This window comes from Pleurodeles waltl, chromosome 7 (genome assembly GCF_031143425.1).
Source record: "Pleurodeles waltl isolate 20211129_DDA chromosome 7, aPleWal1.hap1.20221129, whole genome shotgun sequence".
NCBI lineage: Eukaryota > Metazoa > Chordata > Amphibia > Caudata > Salamandridae > Pleurodeles > Pleurodeles waltl.
This window is the reverse complement of record NC_090446.1, coordinates 550,782,872-550,806,483: the sequence shown is the minus strand read 5'-3', so window position 1 is coordinate 550,806,483 and position 23,612 is coordinate 550,782,872. Positions and strand designations below refer to the sequence as shown.

The following is a 23,612-nucleotide window of genomic DNA, read 5'->3' as shown; positions in this document are numbered from 1 at the left end:
TAGAAAACATCTAACTATGGCCTCTATCAAAAGAGCAGTTGGTTCCTAGAAAGGAAAGGCAAACAGACAATTACAATTTCATTATCATATAGTTACCCTCCGTAACAGGTCAGCATACAGGGTCAGTCTTCGTCCTCAGGACAGCAGTCGATTCGCCAGCAGCCGGGATAGAACAGCAAAGTCTCAGCAAACAGGGCAAAAGTTCATCCCTCATAAGGAGGAGAGGTAAACATGGGGCAAGGCAAGAGTGAGGATGGTTTAAAGTATCAGAACAGCAAAGACTAAACCAGAATATCAGAGCAACACTAAGAGTGTCACTCTAATGCCTCAGTAAAGGCGCATAATGACTAGGTAATGGCTGAGTAAGAATGGCAGGATAAAAGGCACGCAATGGCTGATTTCTCCTTTTGACACGTCGTTAAATTTAATTTGCAAGTCTCTAATTTCCGTTGGTCAATATTTGGTGCACCACTATCTCTGTCCAATGATCCGTTGATCATCTTACTAGAATTTTCACCTAAGGCAGTTCTCATGCAGCTTATTGGTTCCTGTGATTTACATCTTCATCGGGTAAAATGGCAGGTAAGAAAAGTTACACGCGTTGCTCCAGTCAGTAGTTCCATTGTTTTTACCAGTTCAGGCGACCTTGTACCTGTTGCGAATTACACTTTTGCACTCGGCAAGAATGTCTCCTTGAGCAAGTCGGGTCTCATGAGAAATAATTTACTACGGCTATACACACATCTCTAGCTTAGGGAAAAGTACAGTTTTATTTCCTTCAGGAAGACAGCACATTGCACCTTAGAAAAACACATTTAATATGAGACCAGGCAGCTAGGCCCAGACCTTTGCTAACTAAGGCCTAGTGATTATTTTAGCAGAACCCTTAACATATAACTCTTAATGCTAAAACAGAATCATACATTAGTATATTAATAATCCAGTATTAACCAATTTCATTAATCATCGTATATATTGGTGGCCACTCCCTGTGGACACATTTCAAACGCATAGGTTAATATTAGTCTGTCACGTTTTCTATGCAGCTTAATTACACAATATTTTGCAAGCAGTTCATGTTAATTTTGATTACAAAAGCTACACTCCAACACCAGCATGACAATGATTTGAACACACAGAATTTTTTAAATAAAGATTCAGCAACCAAGGCGTTAGAGTGGTAAACTTCACAATTCTGAGAAGTTGGTCAACTTTGCAAATCTTTGCCTGTGGGAACAAATTCTTGTAAACTATTCTACTGAAAAATTCTTACCATGAAAATCGACTCACTATAATTGGGTAACTGTGGTGTTGTTTTCGACCAAAACCCACTTCTGTAGCTGTTTTTTTTTAAGCGATTTGTATAGCTACATTTTTCATACCCCCGTGGAAAAGAAGAATAACACTCCGTCATGTTAGAAGAACCCGCAGTTTATTCAGACGCTTGACATAACCTCAGAGCCACAGCTTCTGCCATAACAGTGATGACTCTTCAACTGTCATAGACAACGGAATGTGCTAACAAACAGGGAAGGAAGGGGTATGAGGAATGGAAGGAACCATGGAATAATAACAGGCTACTTTCATGTCCTATATCACTTTAAGAAACCTCATACAAATGTTTGAGAAGATGAATACTGACACACACTTAGATAGATAGATAGATAGATAGATAGATAGATAGATAGATAGATAGATAGATAGATAGATAGATAGATAGATAGATAGATAGATAGATGGATAGATAGATATGTAGATAGATTTACAACACTTCTCCATCCTGTAGATTATTTTTAATGGAAGATGCAATCTTTGTGCCAAGCAGGTACATTGTGTTTGCTGGTACTTGAAGTACGACTCAGAGTGACAGCAATAAGATGCTGAGGGATTTTTGGGGCTGAATATTTCGTCCCTGACTGAGCTGTTACAAATGACAGAGCTGCTGCAATTGGATACTCTAGCCATATTCCATACCCTTCCATCTTTCAATGTACGACATTTTTGTTTACTTCAGTTATTCCCAAAGGATTTGAGAATTTGCTGTCACCTTGTCTGTGGGAATCAGGGACCTTGACTACTACCCAATCTGCCACCTTCCAGTTTCCACTTTTGACATTATGTTTGCTATCACATCCTTCTTTATAGTCTTCCTGATGACTTTTGACCCGCTCACTCACATTGTCTTGGTGCACCCACCTTGGTCCAAGCCCACCCAACCAATTTGGGAACAACTTAGTACCCAGAAGTCTGCTTTTGATCATTAGGAATGGCAATATTCCAGTGATAGAGTTGGGAGTGGTGTGATATGACCACAACAATCTTTCAACAGCTATTTCAACAGGTAGACCAGAAACTTGTGCTGATTGGATGCACTCTTTTATCATGCGATATACTCTTTCTACAAACCCATTTGCTCTGGAACAGTATAGAGTAGTTTGGAGGTATAGGATGGGCATATTCTTTAAAAATGATTTCATTTTCTCAGAGGTGAACTGAACTTCTTCATCAGTTATGATAGCACTGGGTACACTTTTCATCATGAATGTGTCTCCAAGAAAGTTTATTAAGTCTTGTGTCGGAATGCAATTCACTGCTTTAACCACTATCCAATGAAAATGATAATCTACCAACACAGTAATGAATTTACCTGTCCCGATGGATACATTAAGATGACATATAATATCTAATCCTAGTTTATTCCATGGCTTGGATGGGACACTCACTGGGAATAGTGGGGTTCTTCTTGTACTTTTACTTTTATCGCTCATGGAACAGGTTACACACTCCTTGACCTTGGACTCCACCATGTTTTACATCCTTCGGTGTCAAGATGGGGCCACTCACCTGAAAAGCAGGATGTCTGCAGGGGCGATGGTATGCCCCCGACCTCCTGGAACACCTCTCGGCACTTCCTGGTGGACACAGAAACCCTGGCAGATGTCCCAAAAGGAAAGGGGGAGTAGAAGAGAAAGAGACAAAACACTGCCACGTCTTGACGGTCCAGACAGGCACCCTGTATCTTCGGAGGGGCAGGTCATTGTTGATGGAGTGATGGTAGAGTTAGTGCACTGAATCTCTCTTTCTGATACGGGCACGAGAGCGGTAGAAGAACACCAGGATGCTCCAGCACTTTTCTTGGAGAATAATAACTGTTGGCACAATTACTAACACTGCATTACCAAAAAACCAAACTGAGTACCCTAACAATAAGTACTGCAACACTAGGGCTGGCTTCATAGAGATTCACTGTTGCACACTACAATTAGAACTGTGGCTGCTCTTATCGTGCATAAGAAAGACAAACAAGGGCATTAATTAAATCACATATAACTTTTCTGCATGCATATGGTTAAACTAAAAGGAACAAAAACAATCCAAGAAATACAAATGTCCACTCTGGGTTCAAACAGTTAGGGTGGCACAGTTTAGTTTGGTTTCACTCTATGTGTGAAAAACCCTTCAAAAAGCAAATTCCTCAAACCTGAAACACAGGCAAGAATGACACAATTTAAATCCAAGAGTTAGGCTATTAGAGAAATAAAAGTCATGTAAATGTTCTTTTAAAATTGCATTGCCACTTTTTTGTAGTACTTGAGCTCAAGCAGATTTCCTGAAGCACATTTAGGCAAGTAACTACAATAATAATGTAGAATGTTCAGAAATGGATTTGTCTCTTCAAGATAAGCACTCTGCCAAAATACGAGGTCTGAAATACACCAGCTGTTCTAGGAAAGCGATGCGCTCAAAGAACAAACTCCCTGGAGAATACTAGTCACTTAGCTTCAGTCTTTTCTGGTGTGCTGGAGGAATGCCTGGTGACAGCTGGTACAGGAATAAAGAAAAGAATTGCCTCAAAAGTCCTGAATATGAGGATGACAGCAGGGGCTGAACTGCCAAGTCAGATGCTGAGATCAGGAAGCAAAACAAAGCCAAGCAGGGAGGCATGCTTCACTCTGCTATTTATAGCCAATCAGGAAAGCAGTTGAGATGAGTCACCACACCCAATTAGAAGCACATGTCAACACCTGCTCACATTAGCAAACAAGCATTGGTAAAACAAGCATTGATAAAACCAATTGTGTAAGACAGCACATTATGTTTACTTAGAAACATGAAGATTTAACCAAGAACAGAGATATGATTTAACCCTATTCCCTGGGGATGCTGACAGATAACGCAGGAGGCACCTTGGGGATTCCTGACATTGGGAATCAATACGTGTACCTAACCATGGATTTAGTAATATTATACCCTAGGTGGCCTTCGTGGGCTAATTCCACTATTCTCTCCCAAAAGTCTTTATCTCTTTTCATTTACATGCCATTATGTATGCACATGTCATGTCTAACGTCCCAATAACTACAGACATCATCTTGTAATCCACTAGGTTTTGGTGAGCTATCTTGTCTTTTACTTCATTGAGGGTTGCATCTTCCCCTTAACTTTCCAACCACTCCTGTGTTGTAAGGCCTGGGAGAGTAATTGCACAGTGAGATTGTCTATCTTAAAGACTTCTTCCTCATCTTCCCCTTGCCAAGGTAATCGGAAAAGGCAATCTGCAACAATATTTTTGTTACCTTGGACAAATTCATCTATGAAGTTATACCCCTTCAGACCCATGATCGACTTGGCTATACGAGGAGTGGATCATTCTCTACCTTTGATCTTGAAGACATACATTAGAGATTTATGATCTGTTCTCAATGTAAAATGTAATCCCCACAAAACAAAATTGAAATGGGACATGGCCCAATAGCAGGCCAGGGCTTCTCTTTCTATGGTGGAATAGTTGACATCTGCGCTTTACAATGTCCTTGATGCAAAAGCCACAATTCTCTCCTTGCAATCTACAATCTGCGCTAAGGAAGCTCAAACTCCCTTCTCTCCGGCATCTGTGGTTAAGATGGTTTTGTATTTGGGGTCAAAATGTCCTAGAAAGAGTGCCTCTATAATAGCATGTTTAATTAGTTCAAACGATTTTTACATGCATCATCCCATTCAAAATGAATACCTTTCTTCAATATATTCCTCATGGGTGCAGTGCACTCGTCAAAAGTATTCACAAACTTCACCATATACTCCACTAGGCCAGGAAAGGATTTTAATTCTTTGTTTCTTGTAGGTGGAGGTGCCTCTCTAACTGCTACAACAAGATCCAGCTTAGGTTTTACCCCTTCCTTGGAAATGTCGTGTCCTAGGTAACTGACTGATTCTACACAAAATTGGCATTTTTCAAGCTTGAGAGTTAAGCTAGCATCTTTAAGGGGAGTGGGGACTCTCTTCAATGTAGAGTTATGTTTTTTAACTGACTTACCATCATTACATTTTTTCAACCAAATTACCATATATTAGGATATCATCTAGAAAATAGAGTACATCTTTTATCTCTTTTAAATTTTGATACATTACTCTTTGGAATACGGCAGCCGCAGACGTAGACCAAAGGGAATTCTGAGGAAGCTGAAGGCACTGAAAGGGATAATGAATGAGATCAGAGACTTGGAATCTGGGCATAACTCAATTTTATGATAGGGAGAAACCTATAAGACTAAGATAGCCTGGATCTATGTTCATGCTAATCATTTTGTTAATACTTAGTAAGAGATATCTGTTATCCATAAATATTATTGCTTAAATCCCTCAAATATACACATAAATGTAGACCACTTCCTCCAGAATTTTGGGTAACTAAAATTGTGGCAAGCCAGAGTGAAATTTCAATGAGTTCATGGACCCTTGTTTTATTAATTTAGCCAATTATTCTTTCAAAGGTTGACTCAATGGGGAATGAGTCTTCTTTTGGGTACAACAGATATTCCATTGTCCTTTCACCTAATTTTATGCTTTCTTTAAACAACCTAATTTATTGGTGAACACTTCTGGAAATGCTTCTCAAATCTTAACATTACCACACAATTGATTTATTGCTATAACTGGTTCTTTGTTGTTAGGATTTAGTTTTATGCCTAATTTTCTTTGATGGTTCGAACCCAGCATGCTTGACCCTTTTTCAGCAATTTAAATCTTTCCCTGGGTAGTATAATCTTTGAATGAGATGCACATGTTCTACATTCCTAATAAAGGTATGAGATCTTGATTATACCCTCCTGCTTTCATATCTGTACATTGAAGAGTATAGCCTTTTCATTTAAAAAATCTCTTGGAATATTTTTCAACCGATAAAAGTATAGGGTGAGCAAGAATCGAGCTATACCATTACTTTCACCCCATCTAGCAAAAACTCACATGTGGAATAATCATTTCTGGTTTCTGATTCTTTGGTCTTGACTTGGAAAACAAATTTGTTTGCACTGTCTACAGTCTCTTCTACAACATGTCCCTCTTTGTTTTCAATTTCACTATTTCTGCATGTGTGAGAGTAGTGACCTCTTTTATTACTCTTTCTACAGGTACATAAATGTGCTGGACTATGAGGACTGTTTGCTTAATGATATAATAACCACACTGATAACATTTGTTACTCTCTTTTTCTTCACCACTGTCAAAATTTATTTTGAATTGTGCAACATGGCTTTTCTTGGTATTATTAACTTCTTTGTTTAAATATTTGCTGTTAGATTGACTTTTCACAACATGATTTTTTTCTGGTATATTACTCTGTTTCATTTCTTTTATACACTCCAATGTGTGCTATATACTTTCAGCCATGTCAATGGCACCCCACAAACCCAGATTGTGTGCTAGTAATGTATCCTGCACCCGGAGATTATTGGTGTATGTCACCAGATGGTCCCTAATGAGAGATTCACATAAAGGGCTGAATATGCATAAACTGGCCATATCTCACAAACAAGCTATATAGTGAGAGGCCTTTTCATCTTTACTGTGAATCCTGCAAAAGAATGCATGTATTTCAAGTAATATCCTTACCTTTTTCACAAAATGTTCTTCCAACTTATGAAATGTCATCATGTATAAATCTTACTGGCCTTCATTTTCCTCTCTTTCCAGTGCAGGTGTTACAAGGTTTTCGTACATACTCCTTCCAAGAGATTTCCAAATTATGTAACAAAATATGCTGTTTTCCTAATTAGGAAAACCGTTCCCCGCCCAATTGCAATTAGACAAGATTGAAATCATTTTTCCCACTCCTTCCAAGATAAGAAAGGTTCTCATACTTTGTTGAGGATGTAGGTGGCTGTGTCATACTTGTGTGGTAAATCCCCAGTAATCCTGTCAGTGAGGTATTAATAGATTCAATGTACACCTTGTTGCAATAAGGGATATAACTGCACTTATGCTAGAGTAAATAACATTATAAGAAGAGCAAAACATGTTAACTTGAATTAGTACTATCATTCATAATTACACCAATTGTCTCCTAGACAGGCTAAATACTCCTTTTGAATTATCACAGTGTTCCTATTGAAAACTCCTCTTGAGACAGTAATCCCACCTATAGGATAGACTTGGCACTGAGGAACACAGTAGGTCCAACCCAGGGCATCCCTGTCTCGAGAAGGCTTCGGAAGAGGAAAGGAAACCCCGCCCAGGCTCTAAAGGTGCGGTGTATGGCACATGGCAGGGGAGCACTGTATCTAAGCAGAGTCAACACCAAAGCAGAGGTGCTGATTGATGCTGGCAGCCAGGAAACAGCGCATGTCTTCATAATTGTTACACAAGATAGCACATTGCAGCGCCTCTCAAGCACAAACTGCTCAAGTTTGGTGGTAGTGTGACAGTGTGATTGATGTAAGTCACACCACAAAAGCAAGCTGACCAGGATTATGAGGAAGTCTGAATGATGCACTGTGCAGCTGTGGACCTGCAACCAGAGGCTTGGGAATGGGGCTGAATGTGGCACTGCAATACCTCACCTCAAACTGTATGAGCTCAATGTCTGCTGCAGCTCCCCTGCTATCACGATGGTCCTCGCTTGTCTGACGTGCTATACATCTTCAAATTTGTCCTCAGAGGCTTATGAGTAGGAGACAAACATGGCAAAGGAACACCTTACCTCAGACTCAAACCTTACTGTCTCGATGGCTTCCCCCAGCTTTGCTGCCTTCACTACAGAGCTCGCTTGTCACCCAATCATCAGCAATGTGAAGGACTGTGGAAGTGCGTATGGCAGCTTCTTTTCTCCCTAGGTTCCAGTTACTTCACCACAGTGAAGTGACGGATTGGGAGATGGAATATGGCTGATTCTATAGACGTAGTGCTCTCAGTTACACCTCATCTGCTTCAAGCATGCTCTCCGTTGCACCGCACATCTCACAAGAGCACAATCAGGAGCATTTGGCAAGTAAGTCACTCATAGACTGCAACCTTGCCTCGCAGACAAAAGTCCACTGGTGGACTGTGATGCCTGCTGTGGCTCATCAATAAACACAGGGGTGAGGTTGTATAACTGTTCCCTGCACAGCTATTTCTCATATCCCATCCTCGCTGCCAGTTTGGAAAAGGAGAATAATACTCCACCATGGTAGAAAAATCTGTATTTTATTCAGACACTTGACACAACCTCAGAGCCACAGCTTCTGTCAGAACATTGATGACAGTTCAACTATCATAGACAGTGGAATGTGCTAACAAACAGGCAAGGAGGTGTAAGGAAAGGAAGGACCCATGGGATAATAAAAGGGTACCTTCATATTCCATATTAATGTAAGAAGCCTTCTACAAATATTTGAAATATATACTGATATATAGTAATTAATAAGGCATATTTAGAACCCCCTCCTTACCAGCAGGCTCATTTGTGTACTGAAATTGCCATTTGCCACCACTGGCAATTACTCAAAGTTGAGTATGGCGTACTTACACATTTTTTTTTCATGGGAAGCTTTATAATCTATATAGTTGACTAATCAGCTAAGGAAGTCTCTTTCTCCTGTGCGTGGATGAGGAGATTCTTTTTGTTAGGTAAATCTTTAACTGATCAGCCATTTTGTGAAGACAAATCTCTGTCTATTGCTTAAGTACATTCAAAATATGTTAATCTTTCTTTCTCTCCAAAGGGTGCGGGAAGCCTGTGAGTAGAACTCATCCAGATAACGGTCAAGAGGTCCAAACCGGCGAGTGGCCCTGGCAGGTCAGCATCCTGGCAAATGGCATCCATGTATGCGGAGGGACCCTAATCTCTGAGAAATGGGTGGTTTCCGCAGCCCAGTGTTTCCTATAGTAAGTCTGAAGATTTATCTTTTTAATGGTGCAAATTATGAATTTTTTTCTGGTTTTAGTTACTCTTTTATGAGTAGAGTGTATATTTAACACCTGCGGCACATTTTCAGGCAAAGTAGCCTTCAGGTATTCTGGCTTTTAGGTGATATTTGTCACTAAGCTTAGGACCTACTTTTATCACATCTAGGTTTAGCGTTTACCTTCCTCTCAATATCTTTGCTCAGCATATACATGCATTATTCTTGCAGTTTTTTTTATTTCAAGACTGCAATAAGGTGCAGATTAAAATAAGAAAGATTTAAGGCACCCACAACTTTGGAAAACAATTGATGGTAGTTAGTCAGACTTCTTTGGGCATATTTACAAGCCCCTTGTGCCTCCTTGAGCCACACTAACGTCCTTTTTTTTAATGCTAATGTGATACTAAGGAAGCCATTTCCCCACTCTATATTTACAATGTGGCGCAATGCATGCATTTCACCACGTTGTAACTCCTTATGCTACAGTATGCCATCTCCAGGCACATAGTATGCAAGGGGGTGTTTCCCATGCAGGGAGTCCTGTAAAAATGGCACAGTGAAATTTACAAGCTTTCACTGTGCCATTTTAGCTTCATTTTTAATGCCTGCCCCAGCCATGCATTAAAGTGACGCTGCTATTGTTTTCAATGGGCCTCCCTAGACTTTGCAGTATTAGAGCCATAATTGTTGGTACCAATCCTGCAAAGCTCCTTAATTGGTGCTATTTTCCTAACATGACCATGGTGCATCATATTGTAAATGTGACTGATGTGCCACTTTCTTGTAAATATGCCCCCTTGTCTTTAAGAGAAGCTTTCAGTTGTTTACAAAAATGGAGCAAGTCTTATTCATCTTGGAAGTGTTAGAGCATAGAGGTCCAGAGGGATGCACCCTGGATCCAGGGTCACCTTTCTCAGAAGAAAGTTGTAATAGAACATGTAATAACATCCTAATTTGGGGATTGGAGAGGCCGCTTTAGAATTTAAGAAATCAGGACGAGTAAGTATTTGAGGTTATCCTGTTCAGACCGTTCTGGACCAGTATACGTTCTTTAACCTAGCATCCCTCCTCAGGTCCCCGTGATGGCTTCAAATGGCCGGTTTTAGGCAGGCGCAGTTGCAGGAACAACAAGCATCAAAAAAGATGCAAGTGCAGCTGGTCCCCAATAAGCAGAACTCTAGGGACATGGTTAACAGTGAAAGGCTGGCCTCCTAAGCTTTTGTGATGCCGGATGGCTGTAGCGCTCAAGGCACCAGATTCAAGCTAGCCTGGCTGAATAGGGATGATAACTCAAAACTGGTCCCATAATGCTTGTTTCTGGTCCAGGGAGGACCTGGCCTGGCAGTTCACTTGGGACTGTTCACAGAGGGGACAGGGTCAAGACTAATTTGCATATGGCTGGGTCCAAACTGGAATGGCATGGTGAGCAAAAAAAGATGGATTAAGGTGAATGTTTGATTTGGTCTACGTTCTGTCCATCAATTGTTCTTTTTGCAATTGTCGCCCCAGTTGGGAAGGGTATGCCCAGACTTGGGCCCCGTGCTCACTATGCCACCAGATTCAAGCTAGCCTGGCTGAAGAGGGGTGATAACCCGAAACCGGTCCCAGGATTCTTGTTTCTGGTCCAGGGAGGGCCTGGCCTGGAAGTTTGGGCTGGACTGTTCCCAGAGGGAACAGGATCAAGACTGATTTGCGTATGGCTGGCTCCAAACTGGAATGGCATGGTGAACAAAAAAACTGATGGATTAAACCCAGATCTGTGACTGGGGGTGAATGTTTGATTTGGTCTACATTCCGTCCATCAATTGTTCTTTTTGCAATGCTCCAAGTGCGACAAGTTTATTTTGTTGGTGCACCCCCCCATGACCTCCTTCTTCATAAATTCCCTCAACGCCACCATCCACTAGTGCCCCTCTCTCAGATACATATGAAATTTTAGCACTGGTTGGGGGTTGGGTTTACTCAGAAGAATGTATTTCTACCCAAATGAAACCTTTTCAGCAACATTAGGCATAGATAATGAAAGACTGGGATAAACATAATGTCCTAACCTATACTGAGCAGTTTTCATGCAGCTCTTTAAAGACAGTACACATGTCACTGTGCTATGTTGAATTATAACTTATGAACTGTAAGCAACAAATGGATCTCTGTGGCAAACGCAGTAATCCAATGAGCTACCCAAATACATTCAGTTCTGTGATCTGTAGAGCACATGTTCTTCCTCTGCTACATTAGGAGGAGTCAAACTGCCACTAGAAAAAATTCCATCTCTCTCCAGCAGGAGCATCAATCACCAGTGTCATATATTTACATTTTAATTGTTGCCTGACATATTCTGAATGCACAGGAAGCTATGCAGCAGGTGCTTATAAACCCATACCCTACTTCTAAATACAGTGCCCTTCAAAGTCAGCGCCAGGTCGCTTGCACCGCCCTAAAGCTGCCCATGTCTGTGACTCCTAGAAGACGTGGGGGGGTAATCAAGGCCTAACTTTGTATGGAGTAAGGTGTGGTAGCAGTAAAAAAACAGACGTTCAAAAAGGAAGTGCAGTGAATAAAAATCTAATAAAAATATGGAAGCTACAAAATGTTTTTCAAAAAACATTGTGCACAGGTTAAGAAAAACAGAAAAGGTCATAATACTAAACGGAATACATCACATTTTAGGATAGAAATGTAGAAGAGGACAGGAGGGACTTCAAGGAACAACGGGGTGTTGGGTTAAAAGAGAAGTCAGTAGACAGCAACACAGTGTGTGCAGCGCCTTTAAAAAATCAAAAGAGGTAAAAAGACTGAAAAATTAGAAAGAAGTGAAGGAGAAACCTATATTAGAAATATGGGTCGAGATGAGAGAACAGAAGGGTGGAGTAGGGGCTCTAGGTTAAGGACTATTAAAAAAAATAAGCCACGTTAGGCAGCGGAAGCGTAGCAGCATAAAAGGGGAAAGGGAAAGACAGAAGCTTACAATGGTTATTAAACTGCCCCCATACCCATGAATAGAGTACTTATAATTAAAAACGGCTACGAGAGACAAAGGAGGAACTAGATTCGTTTAATATTTTACAGAATCATTTGATCACTGCCAATAAAAACAATGTTTTTTTAAATTTACAATTGTACAATAGGTCACGGGATAGCGCTAGGAAGCATCATAGCAGAGGTGATTTACGATGAAGCCTTAATATAGAGACACCCCTGCCACATCCAGGGAAGCAGCCTCTTCTTTAAAATATAAATAATTCTAGAACTCCACTGAATAAAAGGTTGAGAAAGAAACCGAGAACAAAATATAGAGAAAGCGTACACATACTAAAGGAAGATTCCACACATATCCTTCTTAATAGAACCAACAAATAAATTGTTACAACACGAGGAGGATCACCTCAAAGAAGCAAATCATACTTTAACCGAGAGCAAAAAACAAACTTGAGAACTTTTCACATAATGAGCAGAAGTCTTAATTTGTAGATATGAGGGCAGATGTATCAAACTTTCATGCTGCACAGTACAAGTCACCTTGTTGCTCTTGCTGTATAAGAGGGCAGGAATGTGCAGTATTTAACTTTATACAGTGCATCCCTGTCCTTTCTTTGTGATAGCGCCCTTTCGGCTGCCTAGCACCCATGCAGGCACCCTTCCGTGTTGCAGGCAGGATTGTTTATTTGCAGGAATGGATACTCTCTTGCTCAAAAACTATCCTCACAGGCATTTTTCTCTTTCTATTTGTGCTGCAGAATGCATCATACAAAAAAAACAGGAAAAAACAAGGAGAAACAAAGAGATTTCTCCTTGTCACGCCTCACCTGTGGAGGCGTAGCATTTTGACGTAATTCCAGGCCTACTAGTAATGGTAAATCTGGGAATGCACCAAAATCCAGGGGTGGATGTGTAGGAACACCCACACTCCACCCAAGAACGTCTCCATGGAGTAAAGTATAGTAATGCAGTGATTTCTGCTGTGTTGGGTTTCTCTAGGTTTATCAACTTTTGCGAGGCGAGGCACTGCTAGTTAGCTGGAGCAAAACCCGGATTTAGAGCGACAGGTGTCACCCACAGTGGGTCAGACTCAGTCTCCCACACCGTGGATGATCTTGCTGCTCAAAATCCAGTAGTCTCATTAGAATAATGAGAGCCTACGCGACATGGTGCCGCCAACATTTGGTCAGGCTTTAATTTTCGGGTCCTCCGGAGTATCCCAGTATCATTATATATAATGACACCTCAATGCCGTATGCGGAGACGTCCGTAGTACTGAGGATTTCCACCACAGCTGTGTAGATAATCCTACTACAACTGGTGGTTGTTCAAGCTTGAACTTTAAAAGGAAACCCCATTTTGGTGTGCCTTCCCTGAACTAATAGTGTTACTATCATGGCGAATCCCCAACATGTACAAATAGCTGTTAACATGAGACAACCTCTTACAGCACACTTACTAGCAAATGGCCTAACGGCACAGGGAGGGCCAGTCACATTTGTGGTGGAATCCCATGCAGCTTATAGAACAGAACTTTTTTACTCTTGGGTCACCTTTCCAGCAGTTGATGGGAACACTAATACATTTCATCAATAGACACCTGCAAACGTGCCTGGACAATACAGAGCGTACGCATATATGGAGATACCTCTATCTTATCAAGAACCTAATAATTGGCTTGATGGCGCCCTACCACATACAATATTACTAGTAAGGTTAGGTGCACTAAGCAATGACGGTCCTACCTGACCTTTATTGGTCACCTATACACCTCATCCTGCGGTTGGAATTTTAGCAGTAGCTAAGGTTCGTCGCTTATACATTGAATTAACAGCAATATATAGACGATTAGTACAATTCGTGATGCAAACATTAAATACAAACCCAGCACGTGCTGCTCCAGCACATCCACATGCAGTAATGCCAGGTATAAATTCTGCGACTGTACATTCGATTATGGGTAGAGTACCCGCCAAACAAGAGGAAACTCCGTTTTGGTTAGCACAGAAAATTAATACGCTGGAGGCAGTAATTCCCCATACAGGACCTCAGGATAAACCTAGAATATTAGCGATGTGCTTGCCTTTTGGGATGGTCCCTACAGTAGAAAACTGTAATGCCTGGGGTACGGTATTTGCCGCACTCTACACAACCGCACACAGTACACCGACACTTGCCAATTTACCGGAAGTGCTGAAACAAATTCAAGATGAATATGGGCCTGCCCCGGCCCTAGATCTGGGGATGCAATTGATGGGCAATTTTGCCACTGTTGGAAAATGGGTTATTGGTAGGGCAGGTAGGTACCTACACCTAGCAACAAGCCACAAACCTCCACAAAAGTACAGTTAGGTCTCAGTAAATTAATCCCAGCTCTACCCTTGGTAGCTTGGCATCGAGCGTCAAGGCTTAACTTAGGAGACAAAGTGTAAAGCATTCAAATATCACACAACAGTAATTAAATAAAACACAGGAAACAGTTTAAAAATCCAAAGCCAATTTATAAAAATAGCTTATATTTTTATCTTTAAAATGACACAAAAACGATTAAAATCGGTTCAGGGGAACCGGAGATATGAATTTTTAAATTATTATTATTTTCTAGCGCATAGAAACAAAAAGCGCCAATCGGGTCATCTGGTTGCACCAGGACCGGGACAAAGTCAAACTTTCAGGCCGACCGCGATGGAGCCCTGCTCGGATACAGGTCGCGGGAAGCCTCGGTTAAAAAGTTACCTTCTGACTTAGTCTTTATTTTGAAGTTTTTCTTCACCGGGACGAACCTGCCAGTTGGATCCGACCTCCTGGAGCCCTTGTCCGGATACGCGAAGTCGGTTTCCTCGGTGGTGATTTCTACCTTCGGACTTAGTCGTTTTTTCGAGATGAAAATCCTTCGACCGGGGTAAGCCTGGATCTTGATCCGACGTCCGTGGAGCCCTTCTCGGATACGATGGCTGGAAGGTCCCGGTCAACTTTTTACGTTCGGACTTAGTCTTTTTTTCGGATGTTTTTCTTGACCGGGACGAACCACGAAGTCAGGCCGGGTCGCGGTTGAGGCAAGCCGGCTAGAATTTCCGCGTCGAGTCGGTCACTTTATGGAGCTTTTTTCTAAAATTTCTCCAATCTTTTCCAAACTTCTGGGGCTTCACCCAGATGTTCTTTTAAGGTTCTTTTGGGGTCCACAGCTCACCCCAAGGGTCCAGAAGTTCTGTGATGGTCCTTGGGAAGTGCGGACTTCAACTCCCAGAGTGCACCTGGCGCAAACTCCTTTTTGGCCACTGGACAGTGGTCAGCTGGTCACTTTTTCAGGAGTTGGTGCAGGGGACTCTGGTTAGCAATTTTTCACCTGTAGCAAACAGGGAGTCCCTCCTTGAACCAGTGGAAGCCAGGCAAAGTCCTTCTTGTGGTGAAGCCCAAGTGTGCAGCTGGTGCAGTCTTTCTGAGTGCAGGGTCCAGGTGCAGGCCAGGGGTCCAGCAGGGCAGTCCTTCTTCTCCTTGTAGTTCCTTCTTCTTGAAATTTGGTGGGGATCTGAGGCGTGGGTGCAGGTCTGCCAGTTTTATCCTTGCTCCTGGGTGAAAAGCAGGGGGGCCCTGGTCCTCCAATCAGGGACAGGGTCGTCCCCCTGTGATGACCACTTCCTGGGAAGTGTGGCAAAAATCCATCCCAGAAGGCAACAGTCTCTAAAAATCCAAAATGGATGAATCTGATTTTTAGAGGAGAGATCTGGCTGAGCCCACCCACTGGTGTGGCTAAAAATCATAAACACACCCCTCTCCTGCCCTCTCCTAATCTAATCAAGGGGGCACCTAGCTGTCTGGGGTTGCAGGATGTGGGGGTGTTGCTGGGTGCTCCAGATGTCCTTCTCTGCCTTTGAAGACCAGTTTGGCAGCCCTCCCCCTTCCTGCTTCCCCATCTGCTGAGGGGAGATTCTCTCCCCCAAGCACATTCCTTTGTGTAAAGCCAGGCCACTTCACACCTCATTAAAGTGGCCTGGCAGAAGCTGCTGCAGGCTGGCCAATCAGAGCACAGCAGCAAAAACAATGCAGAGCTGAAATTGGCAACTTTTTAGGTAAAGTCTAAACTTTTTACCTGCACTAGTTATATTAAATCCAACAACTGGAAGTTGTGGGATTTATTATAACAATCAATTTGATACCAAATTCTTGGTATGTAACATTTAAGGAGACTTTAAAATTTAAAATAAAGTCTGCCCATTCTAGCCTATGAAGGCCATTTACTTCAATGAGGGAAAAACAAATTTGGCTGTTTTTACCTCACCAGGGCTTATAAATCTATTTTTATAAAGTCCCTGCTTATAGTTACATGGCACCCAGTCCTAGGGGCACATAGGGCACACCTTAGGGGTGACCTATATGTAAAAATAAGGTAGTTTAAGACTTTGGAAGTACCTTTAATTCCAAAGTCGAATTTGCATATAACTTTAATTTAAAAGCAGCCAGCAAGGCAGGCTTGCTTTTAAAATGACACTGGGCACCTCAGCAATGCACTTAGGTGTGCACCACCTATGCTGTGGTCCCTAAACCTACATGCCCTACCATATACTAGGGACTTATAGGTAGGTTAACTTAGCCAATTATAATTAGCCTAATTTGCATATCCATTTTACACAGAGCACAGGCCCTGGGACTGGTTAGCAGTACCCAGGGCACCATCAGAGTCAGGAAAACACCAGCATAAAGTGGAAAATGGGGGCAAAAAGTTAGGGGGCCTCTGCAATCAGCCCCAGTTTCTCACAGCCACAGTGTCCTCAATCATATTAAGTAACCTTAAAGGGAAAGCAGTCGCACTTTCAGTGCGCATTCGGCTTCATGACGTTCCGCAACAAGATTAAGAACGAGAGCTGCCTAAAATAATAGCAGAGACCTATTTAAGTATCGGTCGAGATAGCCTAGGGGCAGACCACAAAAACTTAAATTTTGGAGTAAATGAAATACAAATAACCCCAAACAAAAACCTGAGGGTAATAAACGCTGGGATAAAAAGCAACAAACGCCTAAAAAAGAACTGCACTAATGAGCAACATAGTGCGTAAAAAATACAAAACAACACTAGACATTTCCAATGGGTTTTTCTGTCAGAATATAGCACCTGAAAGCAGAGACTTAACAAGCTTTAGTGTACTAGGCTCTCAGAAAAATTCTGTTGTTTACCTCAGGGGTATAAGAACAGCCCAGGACTGTTCGCGGCTCGTGTCACTGCCATTTTACACAAGATCTACCCTGAAACATTGTCCTATGTAGATGATATATATCTCACAGAGGATTAACTGCGACAACTGCTACAACATTTGAGACGGGTAGCCCGCATTGTTGTAGGACTTGCCGAATTTGGCTACAAATGTAATTAAAAAAAACAAAAATAGCCTTCCTCAGCGTACTGTTTCTAGGACATGAGCTGTCAAGTAAAGGGAAGAATTTTCGCAATTCTTAGAAAAGTGCGCAGTTATAACCACTGAATACGATTAAAAAAAAACAATCATTGAGTTTCTTAAATTTTGGCAGAACCTACATTCCAGATTATGCTACGCGCATAAAACCTTTATATGACCTAATACGTCCTGATTTTTCAAGTAAATTCTGGACAACTGAACATACACAAATTCTTAGAGAATTGCAGACTGACATGCTTGCAGCACAACATTTACACACAAGGGACAACAAAACACATTTGGTCATCAGGGTAATAGCTGGGGCCATCGGTTTCACCATTTCTGACATTTAATGAAGGTGAGACAGTCCCGATGTTATACAAATCACATTTGTATTCAGCAGCTGAACAACGCTTTGCTCCCACAGAAAAAATTCTCACTGCTGTACAGATGGCTGTCATTAAAGAAAGACCTCTTGCCCAAGGCAAACTCATTGTTGTTGTTTCTCCAATCCCAGCCCTAGAGGCTGTTACAAAAGCTAGGGTTCCGAACACAAAAGCACTACATCCACGTTGGATACAATGGGCTACGTCTTTGACAGCCACTGATGTAGACTATATTTTCGACGCAAAGTTACAAGCTCAGGAATTCCTACAATATGAAGTAGAATACCCAATTCCAGCAACTACCTTGCCTATTGATCAGTATCATAGAGTCATGTACACCGATGGCTCTGAACAACCTGCAATTGGAAATAAACATAAATATTCTGCTGTTTGCACAGTCGTAAGTGGCTATGTGGAAGGGGATAAATGTTTTCCCCCACATACCTTTACACAGACCCTAGGGGATTGTACAGCGCAGTTGGCTGAGCTAAAAGCTCTGCTGATGGCACTGGAACACATGGATCCGGCACAGCCTACGCTGATTGTTTGTGATTCACATTACTGTCTCCAGTGCTTTAATGAATACCTGCATTATTGGCGCCGAGTTCCAAACCAGACGCAGACATTTGGGCTGCCGTGAAAGCTACGGCTGATGGTACGCCCCATCCTAAAGGATTTCCTAACAAATATAATTATCCTATGGGAAGTATGCTCAATGCTGAAGTTAAGATACCAGGCGTAGGCGTAGGCGTACGAGACATCCCTAACAAGGATGTAAGACCACAATTGATTAAAGCAGCGCATGACGGGGTAGCATCTACACATGCTGGTATGGCAGCTACAATTTCAATCTTACAGGCCCGTTATTGGTGGCCAGGTCTCTATAAAGAAACTAAGCAGTATGTTCCTTGTTGTGACATCTGTCAACAAATCAAAGTTTCTACTGCCAAGCGCCTGCCGCAGACACCTCTTAATTTCAAACAAACTATTACAGTGTGTGTACTTGAACCACTGCAGTCCCTTAACACCTGATAGTGCATACAAATATATACTAGTCACTGTTGATTCATGCTCCAGATTTGTATGGGTATGGCCACAACGCTTGGCTGACGCTCGGACTGTTATGAAAGATTTGCGAGTCTTTATTGGTACATATGCAGTTGCGGCCTTCCATTTGGGCCAGGGCCCTACTTTTGCCTCAAGGGCATTCAGGGATACCATGGCTTCGTTTGGGGTCCAACTCCAGTACTCGTCTCCATTTCATCCCGAGGGAAATAGTGTTGTGAAGTCATTAAACCGTGATTTAAAGCAATCCTTAACAGCCAGAGTCTTAGGTACGGGTTGTAGTTGGCTTAATCACCTGTATGGAGTCCAGAGAGCACTAAATAACCTACCTACAAGGTCCCTGGGGGGGTCATACTTCATATGAGTGCATGTTCAGAACTCGAATGTATGTTCCGGATCTTGATTGTCCTGGTGTGGAGGCAGCAGAAACACCTTTTGACATAAATGAACGGGTCACTGTCTTACAGGCATTGCAACAGTTCTGTGATGATACTTCTTCCAAAAGTGCTGCCTCCACAGGAATTAAGGATGTGCCAGTAACATCTACCAGCTGGATTCCCAGAGTTGGGGATCTTACACGTGAAAAAGTTGCAGTGAAAAAGAAATTTGGCCCTTCTTATCTAGCACCAGTCCCTGTACTAGGGATACAGGGTACCAGAACTGTTATTCTACCACTGTTGGCAGGTGCCAAAGAATTTTTTTGTCTCTATTGACAATGTCAAATTACACCATGTGGCCGATCCTGCACAGCCGACCAAGAGGAACATCCAGTAGTTCCCGAATCCCTCTCACTACTGGCAAAGAAGTTCCACTACAAGTTGTTTATACCAACACCGATACCTCTCGGAGCTTGGGGAGGGTGGAAGATGATCTTGCATTAGTTCCACTAACGTCAACTAACTTAGAAACATTCGACCAAGTCAATTCGACTACAAGCCAAACGGATGGTGCTATCTATAGTGTGCCACCACAGGAAACACCAACTCCACCACTGACAACGGCTACAGCATTTGCACGAACTGCCTCTGGTTATTTTGCCGACTTTAACGATGATTTCTCAGACTCATTAGCCTCTTCGACAGCTGATTTGTCAAGTACACTTGCTTAAAGAAGCGTATTTCATTTTTCCATGGAACTATATTTGGCTTTTTCTGACTGTACTAGCCTTTCTACTTTGGATTGGTTTTGTTATTACATTTTTCTTATTAATACATGGTCATTTTCTTCCTGAAAGATCAACAGTTGAACAGGTGGAGGAGGTTTTAAATCCATATTTTTCGTCACACAAAGTCCGAAGAGATTTATCCTTGGTGAACATTTCCGCAGTGCCAATTCCTAATGGGATTGTTTGGGACAAAGTAATGCTTGATATTTATGGTCCCACTGAAATTATTCAAATACCGTATGTGTTCAAACTATCAATGAATGATATAGTGAAACCAGGCATTGTATCTGATGATTGAGATGTGAAAACAGTTGATTCTATGATGACAGAATTGCAATATTATACTGTCTTTGAAAACAAAGATGTTTACCAATTCAAAGAAAATTATGGTGATATGTTTTGCTATAATTATTATGGGCACCACTTCAAACATAGAGTGAGCAGTCCCAAAATGGTACTTAATTACACGCAATGGGAACATTGTCCAACTCCACCGCAAGGGAGTTCTAAAACATATTCTGAAAAGTTTGCATATTTTTCTGGGCACAACCAAAAGAATGCTGAGTCACATTACTTTAAGGTACCACCTTCTAAGGATATACACATGTTATTGACTAAAACTAAATGTATATACTCGGGATCATATGTTTCCTGGCTATCGATAGAAGGCTATGAATATTGGTCCAAATCAATTGATCTGAAAATTGCCTGGGGAACAAAAAATTGGCAAATTAAGGGAAAAGAAACATTGTTTAGAGCATGTCTTATTCCTATTCAAATGATCTTCTTAAATGAAACAGTGCAACAAATGAGTTGTTTAGGCTTAGCAACAATCAGGGAATTAAACATGCCCAGTATACCTGCCCCTGCAAAATTTTACAAATGGCAAAAATATACGAATGCAACTAAAGATGAGCTCGATGAGTGGGTCCAGAATGGTACGTTTAATTTAATGCTTCACTGACACGTCCAGGAGAGTAGTTATTGTGGTCAAGAGATACCAACGGGTGTCATCAATGTTTTATTAACTCCTCGGGGGTTTTAGGACGAGTAGGCTAGACCCTCACCATATATCTCCAGAACATGCAGATATCATTACAACATATAGTGTAGGAAAATTATGCCAACAGTGGCTAAAGTCATCCTCACTGAACGCGGTTAAAGAACACCTCAATCTCCTGTCTAACTCCACTGACTTACAAGATTTCTTGTCAGGCCCCAGAACACCACGTAGGAAGCATTCCTTATATGCAGTATACAATGAGATATGGAAACTTTCCCAACAAGATGCTGCCACCCGGTTAAGACAAATAGATCAGGAAAATCTAAAAAGGGCATTAGCTGTTGTGGATAATGGGATTACTATCTTGTCCGACCGGATGTATACAATTAACAACATTGTCTCTTCTGCTATAGACATTATACAATCTGATATGTCTTCTTTAAACCATGGACAGAGTCAGATCAGGTCCATTACGCAGTTGGGCTGGACGCTTCAAACATTGAAGGCGGGTTGCGTTCCATGGCAGCACGTCAGTGCAAGGGAGACATTTTCTTCTTTTAATCTAACGCGACAACAACAACTAATGGCTAAGAAAGAAGTGACTTATGTCATGCTTAACAATGAGAAATTAGAAAAGTTGCCTTTTACCGTGGCCGAAATACCATCGGCAGAGTAGTTAATACACAGGGCTACTAATCTGCCTCTTTCAACACTACAATTCACCTCCTGTTTGAAACACATTCCGGTATGCAGATATGAAAAGCTGGGAGATAGTTACATCCATGAGCTGTGGGAGCTTCCCTTCTCGTACAAATGCTTCAATATGGCTTGTTATCTTAAGGGAGTTCCAGTCCCCTTGATTAGACCTACATTCCAGGTGCTTTCAAACGGCAGCTACGTCCTTCTCAACAGTGAAGACTGCTGTGGCATGCGAGCTGGAATAGTTTACGTTGTTTCGATTTCTAAGGTCGTTACATGCTGCGGGAACATACTGTTTACCCCCACTTTTAAGGAGGTAGCTGATATCTGACCTTACATTGCTACTTCAAGCGTGCATTTTGACAAGTTAAGTAGACTCAAGGCTTTATTGTTTCAAAAGCATGTGGCCCTTACATCTGGACGCTCGACCTATGTACTTCAAGTGGCAAGGTCATCAGCAGAAATACAGTCCCTGTTAAATACGAACTTTCCGAGCCACTTTGGTGAACTCTTAGGATGAATATTTAATGCATCCAGCACGACTGGAATAGCAAATATTTTCAAACCTGTTGGTTCTGGTTTTGTTCACACATTTTCCTCCATATTCGGTTTGATACCTTCAGCTAGCTACTCATTTCTCTGTAGTATTTTTGGGGGCTTTCCGATAACTTTGGCTTTATTAGCTGGCATCCTGCTGTTGCTGTTGTTTATGTGCAATGGCTGTCCCGCCGCAACGAGGCCAAATGACGGCGCTCCCATTAGCACAGCTGTGTCGTGAATGTATGATGCAACATTTTGGAGCAACCCTCCTGGAGCATTTGTCATTCAGACCGGCTTTGTATTGTGTGCAGCCCGTGTTCCGGTGCCTCTGGTGCTCTTTCGAACATGCACTGGAAGTTTGTCTTTCACAGCAGCGCCCCCCGGCAATAGATGCTGATCTGTTGATGTTCTCGCTGAGGTTTCATTACCAGACATGCGCACTGAAGCTGCGTTTGCTAATTATGAGTTACCCTTCCTGGAGGAAGCTGCCACCAACTCATCAATGGGCACTCCACGGGATGCCTCTTTGGTTGACACTGGGGCTATGGAACACACTTGCTCCTCAATCATTTTTGGCGTGGACTTTCCGGTTCTGTCACCTGCCAAAGTGGAAGATCTCCTACTTTCCATGACTCGTACTTAATTTGGAACTTTTCTAAATTGACAATATAATTGAATTCGGTTATAAGCCACATGCTCATGTTTTAAATTGCCAAGTAGTGTGCTTGTGTGTCCTTTTAATTTGTCAAAATTGACCAGGGTTTTATATATATCTTAGGTTGAGACATTGTTAGTTTTGGCTTAAACCACTTGCAACCGACAAGGGGAGGGTGTTGTGTAGCCATTTATGTTATAGCTCCATACACTTTAGTTTAATACACTAGGCCGCTGTGCACTTCGATCTAGATGTATTTTATTTGGCTTTGCATTGTTATTTTTACAATAACCAGTTTTATGGTCTTGATTTAATTTCTTCTATCTAACTTTTTTGCTTAGCCCAGCACTGTGTTCTCAAACAAGACATTCTTGATCACTTTGTGCTTCAGCCAAGGCTACAGTTTGGTACATTGCTGGTGAAAGTGGTAGAAGTTTAGTCTCCAACATTTGTAGAAAATACTCATCCTTACGTAGGGACATTTTCTTAGAACATTAGCTGTGTTATTATAAAAACACTTCCTAGTCCCATTACACGTCAAGAGGGAGATTCCAGCCAGGGAACCA

The 23,612-nt window shown here is 41.8% G+C and overlaps 1 protein-coding gene across 1 annotated transcript in view; it reads left to right on the top strand.

Moving 5' to 3' along the window:
* LOC138246925 (serine protease 27-like) overlaps positions 1 to 23,612 on the top strand; it is a 187,053-nt gene that overhangs the window by 69,544 nt on the left and 93,897 nt on the right. The window contains exon 3 of the mRNA XM_069201672.1: positions 8,982 to 9,144. Within this exon, the coding sequence (XP_069057773.1) occupies positions 8,982 to 9,144 (163 nt within the window). The remainder of the gene's footprint in view (positions 1 to 8,981; positions 9,145 to 23,612) is intronic.